This window comes from Oryzias melastigma, linkage group LG22 (assembly GCF_002922805.2).
Source record: "Oryzias melastigma strain HK-1 linkage group LG22, ASM292280v2, whole genome shotgun sequence".
Classification (NCBI taxonomy): Eukaryota; Metazoa; Chordata; class Actinopteri; order Beloniformes; family Adrianichthyidae; genus Oryzias; species Oryzias melastigma.
The window spans coordinates 20,007,535-20,022,200 of NC_050533.1; the positions used below are offsets into that span (position 1 = coordinate 20,007,535).

Sequence of the window (14,666 nt, forward strand, 5' to 3'; positions counted from 1 at the left end):
AAGCATGCTATTCTTTTTATGCTGCTGCACAAAGGGGTGTTTTTGTGAGGAATAACTCATGTTAACAAGACAATTCAAAAAAGACCTTTGTGGTTTCAAGGGGTCAAGGATTTAGTGAGTCAATAAATACAAGTGAGATGGAGTGGATGTGTGTGGGCATGGAAGTGTGAGAGCAGAACATAGATCTCACATTTCATGTAGATGTACCACAATTGATTTTATTATCCCAGTAGAGTGGATCAGTTGTAAATGAGCATTTACTGGCACGCCATCACTGACACACCCCGGCTCTTCATTCAATCATCTATAGTGTTCATAATCCCACCCAAAAAGAAAAAAAAAACACATTTACCAGCAGCACAGTCTATCTACAGTGTATTCATATAATTTTTATGGCAAACGTAATGATCATCAGGTGCTCGATCAAAGTTATGTCATCTCTAACCTTGTCTGTTATTCTAAGCCATGGGAACATTTATATTTCTGTGCTGCAGGAGCACAGAGTCCATTAAAAAAGATGAAGTGGGGCTTGATGAGAAAGAATTACAAGCACGGGTGATGTCGTTTTCAGCTTATCGACAAAACTCACACACGCGCAAAGTTATACAGTTTATCCTCCATCCTCTTTTCAGTGACGTCTGATTTTAAAAACAGTTTGAACTTTTTCAGTCTGTAAAAATGTACTCTGCTGCAACTGTCAATTTAAGACCCACTCTGGTAAAAATTGTAATTTGGGTGCATTTTTGAGTAGTTCTTTATTTAAATTGTTATGAATCCAGAGCAGATGAAAAAAGGCTGTATTTGTGACATCCCAGCCAGCAAGGCTAGGTGGGCCGCATATAGCTTAAAAGTGGGCAGAAAATGTGGGCCCGATTGAGTTTGTCCACAGTTTCTGTGTTGGCCCCACCTGTGTTCGCCCACATTGGCTTAAGTGGGTGCTCAGTGGGTTGGCACGCTACGCTAGCCAGCCTCCTGGTGGACAGCGGAGCTCACTAGATTGCTAAAGCGGAGCTCGCTAACTCACTGTAGCGGAGCTTGCTAGCTTGCAAGAATGAAGCTCACTACAGTGGGGCTTGCTAGCTCATGCAGCAGAGCTCGCTAACTCGCAAAAACAAAGCTTACAAGAGCGAAGCTCGCTAGCATGCTACAATGGAGCTCATGACAATGAAGCTCGCTAGCACGGTATAGCAGAGCTAGCTACAATGAAGCTTGCTACAGCAGAGCTCGCTAGCTCAAAACAGCAGAGATCGCTAGCTTGCTACAACAAAGCTTGCTACAGCGGAGCTCGCTAGCTGGCTACAACATGCACAAATCAGGGTGATATTATTTTCTCTCCATAGAATATGAAAAAAAAATCAAACATGACAGTAAACTCACAAAAGCCCTAGAATAAAGTTTTACCCTGGACAGGTCGCCAGTCTGTCGCAGGGGCTAGAAATTAGCTTTTTTCTTTCAACATCCTGTATTTTTTACTCCTGTAGGTTGGGCTGGATTAAACCATCTGGCGGGCCGGATGTTGCCAGCCGGCCGGATGTTCAACACCCCTGGCGTAAACAGATATATGATGAGAAGGGGGGCGGGGTTGCTCCTTGCCAACAGTCCTGTGACCTGTCCACAACTCAAAAGTGAATTTCTAATGGACTTCTGCTGCTCTGATTATGTGCTCGCAACGACACTGAATTTTAGATTTTGTCAAAAAACGCCAAAATGCCACTGGGAACACTTTTACATACATCAAAAGATGATCGGAGTGGGTTCTTCACAGATGTTTCAGATATTCTGCAGATATTTCATTTAAAAAATCTACACAAATCCTTCTTTCTGAGCAGAATCCTGTCTACAAATACATTATCAACTAAAAATTACTGCAAACTAAATAAAAACAATGGAATATCATTCACATTTGAATGTAATTAAATAAATACCTTTACGCTTCAGGCCTTGATGGCGGAGGATGGCTTAATGACGATGGAGGTCATGGAAATGACAAGCAGAAAACCTTGCTCCAAGAAAACTTTTATACGATGCAGCTGAAAATGATTATACTTCAGAGCATTCCACCTAAAAGAAGAAACCATACTTGAATGTTTTAGTAAAATCCACATAGATTTTAAACAAAACGTACTCCACCTTTTCATCACTTTAACACAAAGTGCTCTAATTGTTCTCGTGGTTTTGCCTACATGCATCACTGAATGCAAACTTGCACTCTTTGTTGTAGAAAGACAATTTTATGCATCTTGATTCTGTGGAATTGATGCTGACTTAGAGGGAAAAATCTTATAAAAATCAGTTTGTGTGTGGGATGCTCTGCAGTCCCTGATGCACAGATGTTTCCAGATAACAAACCAACATCTTGAGCCTCTGTGAATAGAAATACCAACCCCACCCCCCCCCATTATTTTTTTAACAAAATATGTGAATAAATTGTGTTACAGTCAAAAATTGCCTTAGCATGCCATTATGGATTCATTGCAGATGCCTGTCAGTCATGAAAAAACATAAATTAAATTTACAGTCTTGGGAAATCTGTGATGTTTGCTTTTTTTTAATTCATCAAAGACATGATATACTGACAAAAGAATGCGATTATGCCCTTAAAGATCCTAAAAATTGCTGAAAACAGTTGAACTAAACTTATTCATGATGCAAATACCTTTTGCCACAAAAACACCAGAATAAAAACAAAAGAAAACGTTTCAGTTCTTCTGTTTGGTGGTCATGCAGATGCTACAAAGTGAACTTTAAGTTCTATCACTTTAAGCAAGACGTCCTCTCCCCACCCTCTTTTGAGTTCTGAACCTTAAATGAGTAAATACTGCTCAAAAAAATCCCTGAAAAAGAGACAAATAGTATTAGAAAATGTGTTCCTAAATTACAACTTTTTCTTACAGGAAACAAAAAATGAGAATTAATTGTTCAGTTAAAATAATAAAAGTTGTCATATGTCTTGACTCGTATTTTTCTGTTTGAAACAATATTTATTCAAGTTGCTTCTACATGTAACATTATGCTCAAAGAATCAGATTAAAATGTATTGATCTTGAAGAGAAATTGCTTTAAATACGTGTATATTATTTTTTTTTGACAGATTGCACCTGGAGAGTTTTCAGTGAGTTGACTTTTCATCTTTCGGGCATCTTTTTTACATTGTAAAAGGTAAAAAAATTATTTCTTTTGTGAAGACTATTAATCCAAGAAAAAATTCAAGTTGTTTTGATTAAATTACTTTTTTTTATTTCTACCTCACTTTTATATCTTCTAAATTTGTTTTTCATCATTTCTGTTTCTGTTGCTCGACATAAGAAACATGGAGGTCTGCCGCCATCTGGTGTTCTCTAGTGGAACTGTAGGCAGTAAGACAATAACTCCACATAAAACATTTTTGATATCCATGGAAACTGGGAGCTGACCAAAACTTCATAGTCTTTTCAGAAGAAGTTGGTCATTTTTCACGAGTTCAATATTTCTTATATTAATTCTCTAATACCTGTCCCAATTAAAAATAGATGTAATAAAAGAACCATGTGATCCAATCAGGGGCATTTTTAGCACATAATCAAATGTGTTGTCATAATAATATATTATTTTAATCATATTTGATTATGTGAGCATTAAATCCTATTTAAGCTATGCTAGAACACTGTGGTGCAGAAAATTACTAAAGGTTTAATCTAAGAAATGTGATCTTTTGTATTGAATCTTTTTGCTCAGCATTATAAAAAGTAAGGCTTGCAGGGGTGTTGTGCAATGCAAGCACATAGTCTGATGGAGGACGCAAACCTGATGAGTAAGCAGGAGAGGAAACTAACACACCTGTGAGGAGTCAAAGCTCAAAATCTCTAAGGATAATGTTGATCACTGGGTTGCAAATGCAATGAGAGATTTTAGAATAAACTTTCATAAGCAAGAAAATGTGTTTTCTTTTTATGTCTTTGCCATTATTTGGTTTTGTAATTGTAATTTGAGAAAAATCAAATTTCCTTTTTTTAAGGTAATATGTTATGTTATATATATATATATATATATATATATATATATATATATATATATATATATATATATATATCCATATGGATATAGTTTACCTTTGAAAATTTTAAGAATAGCAGGATATTGGCCCCTTGAATCACCAGTCATAGTTACAAATATGTTAGTTTTTTTAAGTAGAGAAATTATTTTAGGGATTCACAGAAGAAAATGTAGAAGTTAAAAGGTAGAGGAAAAAAAAGCCAACTATGAGCATTTTTGGCTCAAATATGCTTAGATTGTAATAAATATAGGGAAGGTATAAATATTAAAACCGCGACCCCGAAAGCGAAGAAGCGGATAAGAAGATGGATGGATGGATAAATATTAAAAACACATAAAACTCATGTTTTCATCAACTACTGAGTAAAAAAATTGAAAAAAAATATAAAGCTCTCTGCTATGCCTAAAAGGAAGGAACATGTGTTTTTTTTCTCATCGGATGTATTTCACTTTTCTTTTTTGAATTTTTTTTAAGAAAGTCCAAATAAAATCTTTATCATGAGGGTGGAGACAAAAGGATGTTAAACTTCAGCTATTATTTCTGAAAAAAAAATATTAAGAAACTTTTTTGCACAGTCGTCCAGGTCCAAAAATAAAGTAATTACTGTACCCTGAACTTGTAAAACATGCATTTTACCTTCTGCTTTCTGAACAGTATTTGAAAATGAAAAGAAGAAACAGCAAGAACAAGAACAGGGGTGAATGTTAGAGCACGACAGCTATGATTGAAAAAGAAAAATGCTCATAAAATTGGATTAATTCCTGAACAAAAGTAAAAGTCTTGGAGGTAATGAGGAGTAATAAATAATGTTAAAGGAAGAACAAACACATTAAGAAAAAAAAAAAAAAATCATAGACATATTCAATCCTAATGACTATTAATTAAACAAAGATATGGTTTGACCAAACCTGTTCTATGAATTCTGATAGTTAAGCTCTAGTCCTTTCTGAACCTGTATTTATCATTTTTGTGTCCCTTTTTCCGCCTTTTTTGTCAACGTTATCAATTTGTTCTTCCCCTTTCTTAATTGAATCGATCTCATGAATTAAATTATCATGGATCCTATCACGCATCCTTCCCATCATTAAAACATGAAGAAAAAATAGCCTTTTTTCAAAATATTAAATAGTTTATGTGATGGAGATTTTACTTTTGACAGAGGTTCACATGATTTTCTTTCCAAATAAAAGGACCTCTGTCTCATATCGGGTCATCTCAATGCAGCAAATGTTGTAATATAGTGTAATGGGAGCAGTGATTAAAAAAACTGTTTAGCGTTTGTGGTGCATCTCAGCCAGAAATCAGTCAATTTAACCGACCAAAATTAAATTAGAAATAATTTAGTGATCCTCATTGTACTTTTTGAACCATGAGTCAATCGTAAAATCCTTAAAATTGGTTGAAAAAGAGAAAATCTGGTTTATAAACCGGTGTTGCTCAATTCTGGATTTGATTTTGTGCGTAACACAACACTCAAAAATCTGTCAAAATGGTTTAGATTGATCTGAAATACATATTTTCCTTGTGAATTAATTGAATTTTGTTGTGTTTAATGTACTTTTTATTACTGACAATGGTTTCAGACGGGCCATATGTTGTAAACAGGCCGGGATAGGAGAAACCCATGCAAATAAGAGGACCAGGAAATGTATATGGAGGTAAAAAAAACTTTGTAATTTTACACTGTTAATAGCCAATATTTGGATGTTTTGTTCTTGTTTTGATCGCTGGATGTATGAGATTAATTTGAACTTGTGGAGGAGTGTCGTCCTTGAAACCACATACCAAACTAAAGATCACGTGTTGACTCTTGATTCTCTTCAGAGGCTGAACATGCTGCCCTCGTGTGGATTAGAGCGGTATGGCAAAAATATGGCTTTCCGGGCGAAACCATTTGGGGATGTGTTTAATTGGAAAAAATCATAAAGTCAAAGACATGTTTTGGGTAAAATGAAAGATATGTTTATAATGTTTGGTGGAGAAATGTAAATTCCTGCCTCACTGTAAGTGTTGTGTGTGGTCTATGCATAGACTGTCAATGGGTCTATGTCGGGTGTTTTTCTCTCCCCCCTGTGATTTCAGATGAAATGGAATGTTCCAATAGTATTGAAGGCTAAGCTGAAAAACGTTTGTTTTCAACCAAGAGAAGGAAGCGTCTCTAAGCTTCGCCGCAGCCCCGTTGTTAAAAAAGAACGGTTTGAATAGTTGTTTTAAAAATTGGTAGACTTTTGACAATTCTTTCTTAGCTCGCCATGGCTCTGTGTGGGGGTGTCGGAGCCATGGCTTTGCCCAGCGAGCTTATCGTGCACATATTTTCCTTTCTGTCCGACCGAGACAAGCTCCGGGCCTCGGCTGTGTGCTCGCGATGGAGGGAGTGTCTGTTTTACCCCGCGTTGTGGACCGAGCTCAAGCTACGGATAGGCGGCGGCTGCGGTGGTTCAAACTCCGACGAAAGCCCGAAATTGGAGTTTCTCATGAGGAAGTTTGGGTCCTTCGTGCGGGAGCTGCAGCTGGAAATCGCACCGGTGGAAGGCAACCTCAGCTCCTTGAGCAACGACCCGACCTCCGCCAGGATGGAGCAGCCTCAAGATGCCGACGGCAACCCGCAGCTGTCGGAGAGGTGGAAGAACGCTACGTCCACCTACTTAGACCAGGTTCTGTGTGTTCTCACCAGCATTCGAAACAATAGGTAAGCCACGTATGGAACATATTCGAGTGATTCATTTATTTTTATAAAGTGTCCTTTAATTGTTGAATATTGACTGCGCCTATAGAAGCTAGCTACTACTTAGCTAGCTAGCTAGCATGGTTAGCTAAAAACAAGTCTTAGCATTAGGAGTTATGTAATCGTTTGTGGTCTCTACGATAGAGCTGCTGTTAGTGTTATGTCTGGAGACAATAAATACATATGACCGCGTCTTGGCACGAGTCTTTCCGCCATTAGATAACGGTATAAGCTGTGCATTCTTCTGTGTCAGGTCAAACGTTTGTTTGCGTTTCTTTTGTTTATATTTTCATGTTGCACTTGTGTCCTCACCTACACAATGCAGCGCTGGTGGCGGCCAGAGAAGCCTTTGTCAGCTGGGACTTGCTGATATCAGCACCCATACATTTTTTCTGTCTATTGTTTTTTATTGAGATTTTAAGATGTTATCACTTCTAAAAAGCCCGTGGATTTTGTAGTTTTCTATATTGGGAATGTCATTAGTAAAAAAAAAAAAAACAAACTTTATTGTTCTCCGATTGTTATACTTCCTATTCACTAACAATACGATTTTTTAAAAAGGCATAAGGCATATTTTTCTGTATAGATCTAGATCTCAATAGCATTTTACAGATAAAGGACCTACTTTCTACTTATGGAAAGTTTTGTTTGCATGTGAACTTCCTGTTTTATTAAAGGCTTTCTCAAAGATCTAAAGTTGTTAAACTGCCACATTTTTGAACATTTTTAAAACTGTTGATTATTATTCATATTATTTTAGTTAAACAGATATTTATGTTTCTGTTTCCATTTCCCCTTTTCCTGTTCTTTCAGCTTCCCTCTTTTGTGACTCATCCGTTGTAGTTTTGACCTTCTCTAACATTCTCCACTTCTCTGCTCCGCTTTGTCGTGTTGAAATGCTCTAAAATGCTCCTCTGCTCATCCCAGTCAGATGCTTTCAGTGGTTATCTTTGCTCTGCTGAGAGATTTCCAATTTTTCCACTTAACTTTATTTAAGTTTTCATTTAAAAATCAACATGAATCTGACAAATTAACCAAATTATGACTGGTTTTGCATCACATCAATACAAACATTAAATAGTTCATTTGTAAAGACCCACTCTGATGAAAATTGTGTTTTTGGTGTGTTTAGCATATTCCTGTGGTATTTTTCTGATGCTGGAGGACATGTATAAAGAAAATTAGGTCTAAAATTACATTTCTGAGTGTTTCCTTTTTTTTTCCAAATTATTGATAAAAAAGGAAATACTCAGATGTAGGGCTGTAAAGGAGTATCTGGTTGCTCGGATACTCGCAATCTGCCCCCGAAAAATTGAGTCTAAATATTTGCAAATAAATATAGTAGAGTATAGTAACATTATCTGGGGATGATGTATTTTTTGCTCTGAAATGCAAAATAATGTTGGATTTTAAGTTTATGAACTTAAAGTTGAAAGAGCAGCGCTACTATCACCGGAAGTAAATAAATCTTTGTGTCTGTGAAGCTTCTGGTGATACATGGTGGTGATTTAATACCAATAATTTGAATTTTCGTACAACCAGTAAAAAGACATACTCATAGAAACAAACATATTAAAAAATCAAGAACTGTGGTTTGATTTTTGAATCGTTGAGCTTGATCCGTGAATCGAATCGGATCGCCACTTAAGCAACGATCCACAGCCCTAACCAGATGCATTGGAAAAAGCTTACAAGTGTAACATAGACGCTACTACGGGAAGCCACAAGCTCCCTGCTCCTCTTATGCATCCACTTGTAGATGACTAGATCGATGTATGTTTTTGTTTTCTTAATCTGAGCTTGGATCTGGCTCAAACCTGTGCAGGTGAAAAGCTCCAATTGTTGCACCTGTAATGTTTGTTTGGTGCTGTATGCTAGTGGTAGAGTGCTTAACCTTTATGCTATTGTATGGGGTCCAGATGACCCAAGCCTTACATTGTTGTTATCCGTCCAGGGACAAGTATGGATGAAGTTTGAGAGGTTTGAAAACTAGTGAAAATTAAAAATGAACTTTTGACATAGTGCGCGTCACCCCCCACTGATTTTTGATTTTGGCCGAAAAAAGGTTTAATCATAATTAAATTGCCACTTGGAACGCATTTACAATCAAAAGATGATTGAAGTGGGGCTTTAAGCACGGCAGTTGCCCTAAAAACTAACCTATCATCACCAGACTTTAAAAATATTTTTTTAAAGCTAGAATATTTGTTTGGTTGTTCAACTGATTAAAACGTAATTAACTTGTTTTCTTATAGTCAACGTCTCCATAAATACTGAAAAATTAAAGAATAGACAACTCTTTCAATGGCTCCATTGGTTAGTAAGTCGATTCATTTGAACTGCAGAGCGTGGGAGCCGGCGTTCACACAGGAAGTGGGTGCATTAGACCCAATATTCACTTTGTTTGTATGTAAAGATGTGCACACTACATCTTTGTAGCTGCGTATGATGGCTTCCTCTCACTTACACCGGCCATCGTTTGAACATAGTTGAAATCGTTTGTGTGCACGGTTGGTTTTATTGTTGTGGTTCTGCATGCTTTTACTGCAATGACTTCCGAACACATCAACTTATAGCGTATTGCCTGCCGCTGCTGCTTGATCTATTTTGGGCATCAGGACATAAAGTGCTCAAAGGCGGCAGTGCAGCAAAGTGCAGGAGAGCCAGAATTATTTGCATGATAAAAAGCACCTTAGCAACATAAAGCACAGTGTCCAACTAAGAATGACTGCAATCTGTATGAAAGATTTTCCTCTTTTTCCATTAATAGTTTTTTTTTTAAAACACTAATTTAAGCTACTTTATTATTTGATGACCATCATTGACATGTTCTTTTTCAGGACAAACTAATATGGAGAGAAAATGGACTCATTCGATTTGTGTGTATGTGTGTAATTCTTGATTTGTTACTCGTACAATACATTTTAGGTATAACTGCGTGCACACATTCACATGTACAAAAATTACAACATACAAAAATAGATAAATAAAAGATACAAATTTAAATTACAGCAGCTCAAAACTAACTACACAAACAAATCTATAAAAAGAATACACACCAATCACTTGATACACTCAAACAAAACTGCATTTCCGTTCAAATCAGATATGAGACTCTTTTTCACATCTCCAGATTTGTGTTTAAATGATCAGCCACTTTGAAATTAGATTGTGAATTATTTGGTGAAAGCTCGACATTTTCCCCCTTTATTAAACAGATATGCCCCAATAATTCATGAAAAAAAGTTGAATATCCCTACATCCTGCTCTGCTTTTGCTGTATAAGGGGATGCTGCAGTAAGTGAGCGATGAGTACTGGAAGCCTTAAAAAGGTGCTGAGTATTTTATAGATGGCAGCACCCATTATGCTCTCTGGATGTTGACGAGGACCTTGCATCACCTGTTATCTGTGACTGGGAACCAGCACTCACGGAAGAGCTTCATGGTGAAGGTGCTGGCAGGGAAAGAGTGATGAGAATTGAGAAACTTTGGTGAGAAAATGTTAAATTTTCACCAGATATTCACAATCTTAAGTGCAAAGTGGCTGATAAGAAAACTCTGATGACCCAACATTCTAGCATCATTTAAACGCATCACAGACAGATCTGAAGACATGAAGAGTCTCACATCTGATTTTAGCGGAAATGCGGTTTTGTGTGCATATCAAGTGATTGATGCATACTAAAGATTTGAATGTGTAGTTAATGTTAGACTACTGTAATTTAAAGTTGTGCATGTGTAAATTTGGTCATGTATGATGTAATTTCTGTACATGTGAATACCCATAAAATGTATTGTATGAGTTACAAATCATGAATTACGCACACACAAATTGGATGTGACTATTTTCTCTCCATAAACAAATGTTCAAGGACTAAACATCCCTGTATGTGATGCATAAAAAATTATATGTCACACGATTTCTGTAAACCTTGTTTTTCATTTTCTAATAAAAGTACTAACATTTTAAGCACTTGTTTCTTTTTTTTCTAGACACTTGCAGAACCTCAGTCTATATGGAGACACCTTTATTCTCCAACAGGAGGGACTGCTGGACAGCTCAAACCTGCATCAAATTCACCTGGGAGACAAAAAGATCAACGAGTAAGGAACCACAAAAGCTTCTTTATGCCGTTAATAACTGGTCTGTTTTGTTTGGTCTTATTTGTCATGGATGGATTTTTTGTAAAATTGTTAAAACCAGCAAACATAACACGTTAACTAATTTTGCTCAATTTTTCTAGTGGTTTATGGGTTTATTTTTCTTTTGGAAACCAGAGCTTTATTAAAAAAGGTTGTTACTTAAAAAATGAATCCAAATGTACAATTATTCTTTGATGTTTTATGATATAAAATGACTTTAAAATCCTCTCAAATCTCGTTTTCTTCCTTAACTGCCTAAAAGTTTCAAGGTTTAGCTCCACAAGCTAATTTAAATAATGTAATATGATGTCTAATGGGTCAGATTCTTGTTCAAGTGTGGAACTAAACTTTGTCTCAAGTATTTTGGTGGGTACCCTCAATCAACTAAACCAAGAGCTGCTTTTCAACTAGAAAGAGTAAAGAAGTCATTGATAACCAGGCAGAACACTTAGATGCTTCTAATCTTCCCCTTTTCACTATATGAAAACACAGAGGACAAAAAGATTTGCGAAGCAGATAATCCGGTTTGGTAAAACCTCATCTAACAAATAATTGGAAGACTTTCTGGGTGGTTTGCAGGAAAGAGACTAACTTTGTTTTCTTCATTGTTCCTTTATGTGATCTAGCTTTATGATTCACTTCTTTTTTTATTTGTAATTCAAACAAAAGATTGAGTGGCTGCGACTCTACAGCCAGCCATTATGTTGAAGAATAAATAAGAAACTGGTGTCATCAAAGAAGCTGCCAAACCCATTGAAATCTGGACAACTGTAAACAGAAAAGAGCCATTATGAACTGTGGTGTAAGGGTGGGGAAGCAGAAATGATCATTTGCTAATTGTTTGCTAATTTAACACAACCATTGTGACTCACAACTGACAAAATCCTCTTATTATTTTTAAGTTAAAGGATTTCTCCACATTGTTCTGGCTCATCTAGGCTTTGGAGGTTTCAAACATGCACATTGACTTTCTGGCTGCGATTCTCCATATTGGATTTTAGAAGGTTTGATTTGAACAAATTGTGTTTCAAGCTAATTCTTGAAACCCTTCTTGTTTCTTCTCAACAGAATCCAGCGTCTGTTTATGGAGTTTCTGTCCAACAGCAGGCAGCTGAGATGGCTGTCCTGTAGCTTCATGCTGGGTCTGGTGACCCCCTGCTCCTTAGCCTGTCTGTCAAACCCTTCTGCAGAGACCCTTCACCACCTCAGTTTGTTGGACCATCAGCTGGGTATGTAGTTTGTAATCTGTTCAGGTCATTCATATATATATATATATATATATATATATAAAATGCTGCTTTGCTGAACAGCTTTTGTATTTCCATCAGGTCCCCTCGTCTCTCCGTCAGAGTTGGATCGTTTTTCCACCCTTCATTCTCTGGCTCTTGATTTCTCCGACTTCAAATCTGAGCTCTGTGTTTTGTTGGCTTCACCTCGGAGAACCCCACTCCATCGCCTCTCCCTGTTGCTCAACGGTGCTGCCCTGGAGTTTAAAGGATTGGAAGGAACGGCGACTGAAGATGACTGGAAGTCATTGGTAATTAAGCTGTCTAATGTTCTGATAGATACAGAACATTTGATGAAAAGGCATTTTTGCGAGTCTGTTGAGGATTTCTGGGCTTAACTAAAAAATAAGAGGCGTTTATTATTCAATGTCAAAATTTTTTTTGCTTTAAAGTGTATTATATTGTTATTTTCTCACAAAAAACAACCTCAAAGTGGTATTTTCACTCCATCCATGTATCTCTGAGCATTCCTCTCCAATCCTGCTCTCTGAGCACCAGCCCCTTCTACGAAAAACGAACAGGTCCTCACAGTGTTACATAAGAAAGTGAGGAACAGCCCCTTCCAGGTAGAGTCTGCACTGCCAGCACTGCCCCCAGGATAACACATACCCACTTTCACTGTGGAGTTAGCAGTGATCAGCAAAACGTTTTTATTTTATATGTACAATTTCCACATCCATCTTTCCAAAAGTAGTTGTTTGTTTTCGTGGGCCAAAATTCAGACAGGCTGCAGAGGCCGGCTCTAGATTGATGTCATGAAATGGGCGGCACCCACAAGGAGCTAAAGGCAGAGCCTCAGAGATCGTGTAATCTTACTACCTAAGACAACTCATATGTCAATAAAAGTGTTTTTTAGTCTGCCTATAGAAATATATGGTCATATAAATGTATGTGGCTTACTCTGAAAGGCTTAAGAATAGAATGATATAGATCGCAAATTGTCAAAGTCAAGGCCTGAAACTGTCTTAACAGTTTCTTGTGCTGTCGTTTACTATGCTCTAGATGTGTGCAAATTTTGTTTTGATTTTCTAGTATGTGGTGGGGGTGAGATTTTTGCTCAAAGCTGCAGTAAGAAAGAAGAATTTCAAAAATAATCTGGGCCTTGAAGTTCAGGACTTCTGCGGGACAAACTAAAAACAGTGGGATTCATATACGTATTAGTTTGAGTCTGTGTCAAAGAGGTTTTCCTGATCTCCTGCAGGTTCGTGTAAGTGCCAACCTGCGAGTGTACATCATGGCTCTGGAGGTGGACAGCTCGGAACTCCTTAGGGTCTTAAAGCCAAGCCTTCCCCTGGAGCGTCTTCACCTCGACAGTTACAGCACACTGGTGACTGATGGCACTTTGGAGCTCATCTCCCAGCAGTATAACAAAACGCTGACTCACTTACTGCTGCTAAGGGACGGCCCTGACTTCCCAGACCTCAGCGTCAATCGCAACGAAGACCCGTTGGTTCTCTTGGCTTGGAGATGTACTCAGTTGGCTGTCCTGGTCATACATGGTAAGTTTGAAATGAAGTGGAAGTGACGTGTAGTCTACTACTGTAACAAATTTAGAAGATCTTCCACAGTTAAAACAGCCAACCTTATGAATAAATGTTTATGTTCTAGGTTACATTGTGTGGTCCCATAACCTGGTGGCCATCTCAAGGCTGCGAGGTTCCAGTCTGCGTACGCTAACCGTCTCTGAGGAGAGCATCGACTTCGACCCCGACCAGTCTCTGTACATAGAGGGAGATCCCGTACACAACCTGGTCAAGGAGGTTTCACTGGGCCTTGGCCGCGTCTGGCACCCTTGCCTGGATTCCAGCGTTGTTTTGTCCGAACCCACCCAACACTTCCATCGGGAGCTGCACGCCTTCAGCACGGGCAGTTAGGCGGCGGGAGGGGGTTACCAGCGACCCAGCAGCTCCCCGCTGAAACACTGTCAAGACCAGACCAGATCGTGAACACCAGCCTAAGTCAAACAGTCTACAAAATTAAATTAAATCAACCAAGCTGTTTTTTCCCCCCTTTTTTGTTTTTTTTTCTTCCATCACGTGTGCTTCATTACACTAGAAAGCCATTTACTTGAGGAAATTGCTTCCTTAGAAGAAAAAGAAGGAACCCTTAAAAGTTCTGAGCAGGCTGAAAAGAATACCAGCAGTTTTACCTAGTCTGCTGAGTTATGAGTCATTCCGCTACTGTAAGCCGCCAGTAGGCCCAGCCCGATCCGGTCTGGTCTTGCCCTCCAGGGGTGAGTGCTCTCTCCATCACCTTAAAACCTCCAGAGCCTCTGTGTAATGTAACTTTGACATGTTCCTTGTTTCTCATATTTGACTGTTTTCTGTCTCTCCCTGCTCTGTGTATTAGCTAGTTTTAGCTGCGTGGTGGTTTCCTAGCCTGTATGGGCTTTGTGTGTATTTAAATACAAATATCTTATCCTGCTCACAGCTGGAATGGAACAGGCGGGCGGGCGGATTGGGGGATTGGACTTTTGCAG

The 14,666-nt window shown here is 38.0% G+C and overlaps 1 protein-coding gene across 1 annotated transcript; it reads left to right on the forward strand.

Annotated features, from left to right (window-relative positions):
• Positions 1-6,153: 6,153 nt before the first annotated feature.
• Positions 6,154-14,193, forward strand: LOC112143118 (F-box only protein 33). Its single transcript, XM_024266870.2, has 6 exons — positions 6,154-6,722; positions 10,752-10,862; positions 11,970-12,130; positions 12,230-12,438; positions 13,389-13,686; positions 13,796-14,193. Exons 1-6 carry the CDS (start codon positions 6,286-6,288, stop codon positions 14,059-14,061), a joined length of 1,482 nt encoding a protein of 493 aa, XP_024122638.1. The 5' UTR covers positions 6,154-6,285; the 3' UTR covers positions 14,062-14,193.
• The last annotated feature ends 473 nt before the right edge of the window (positions 14,194-14,666 follow it).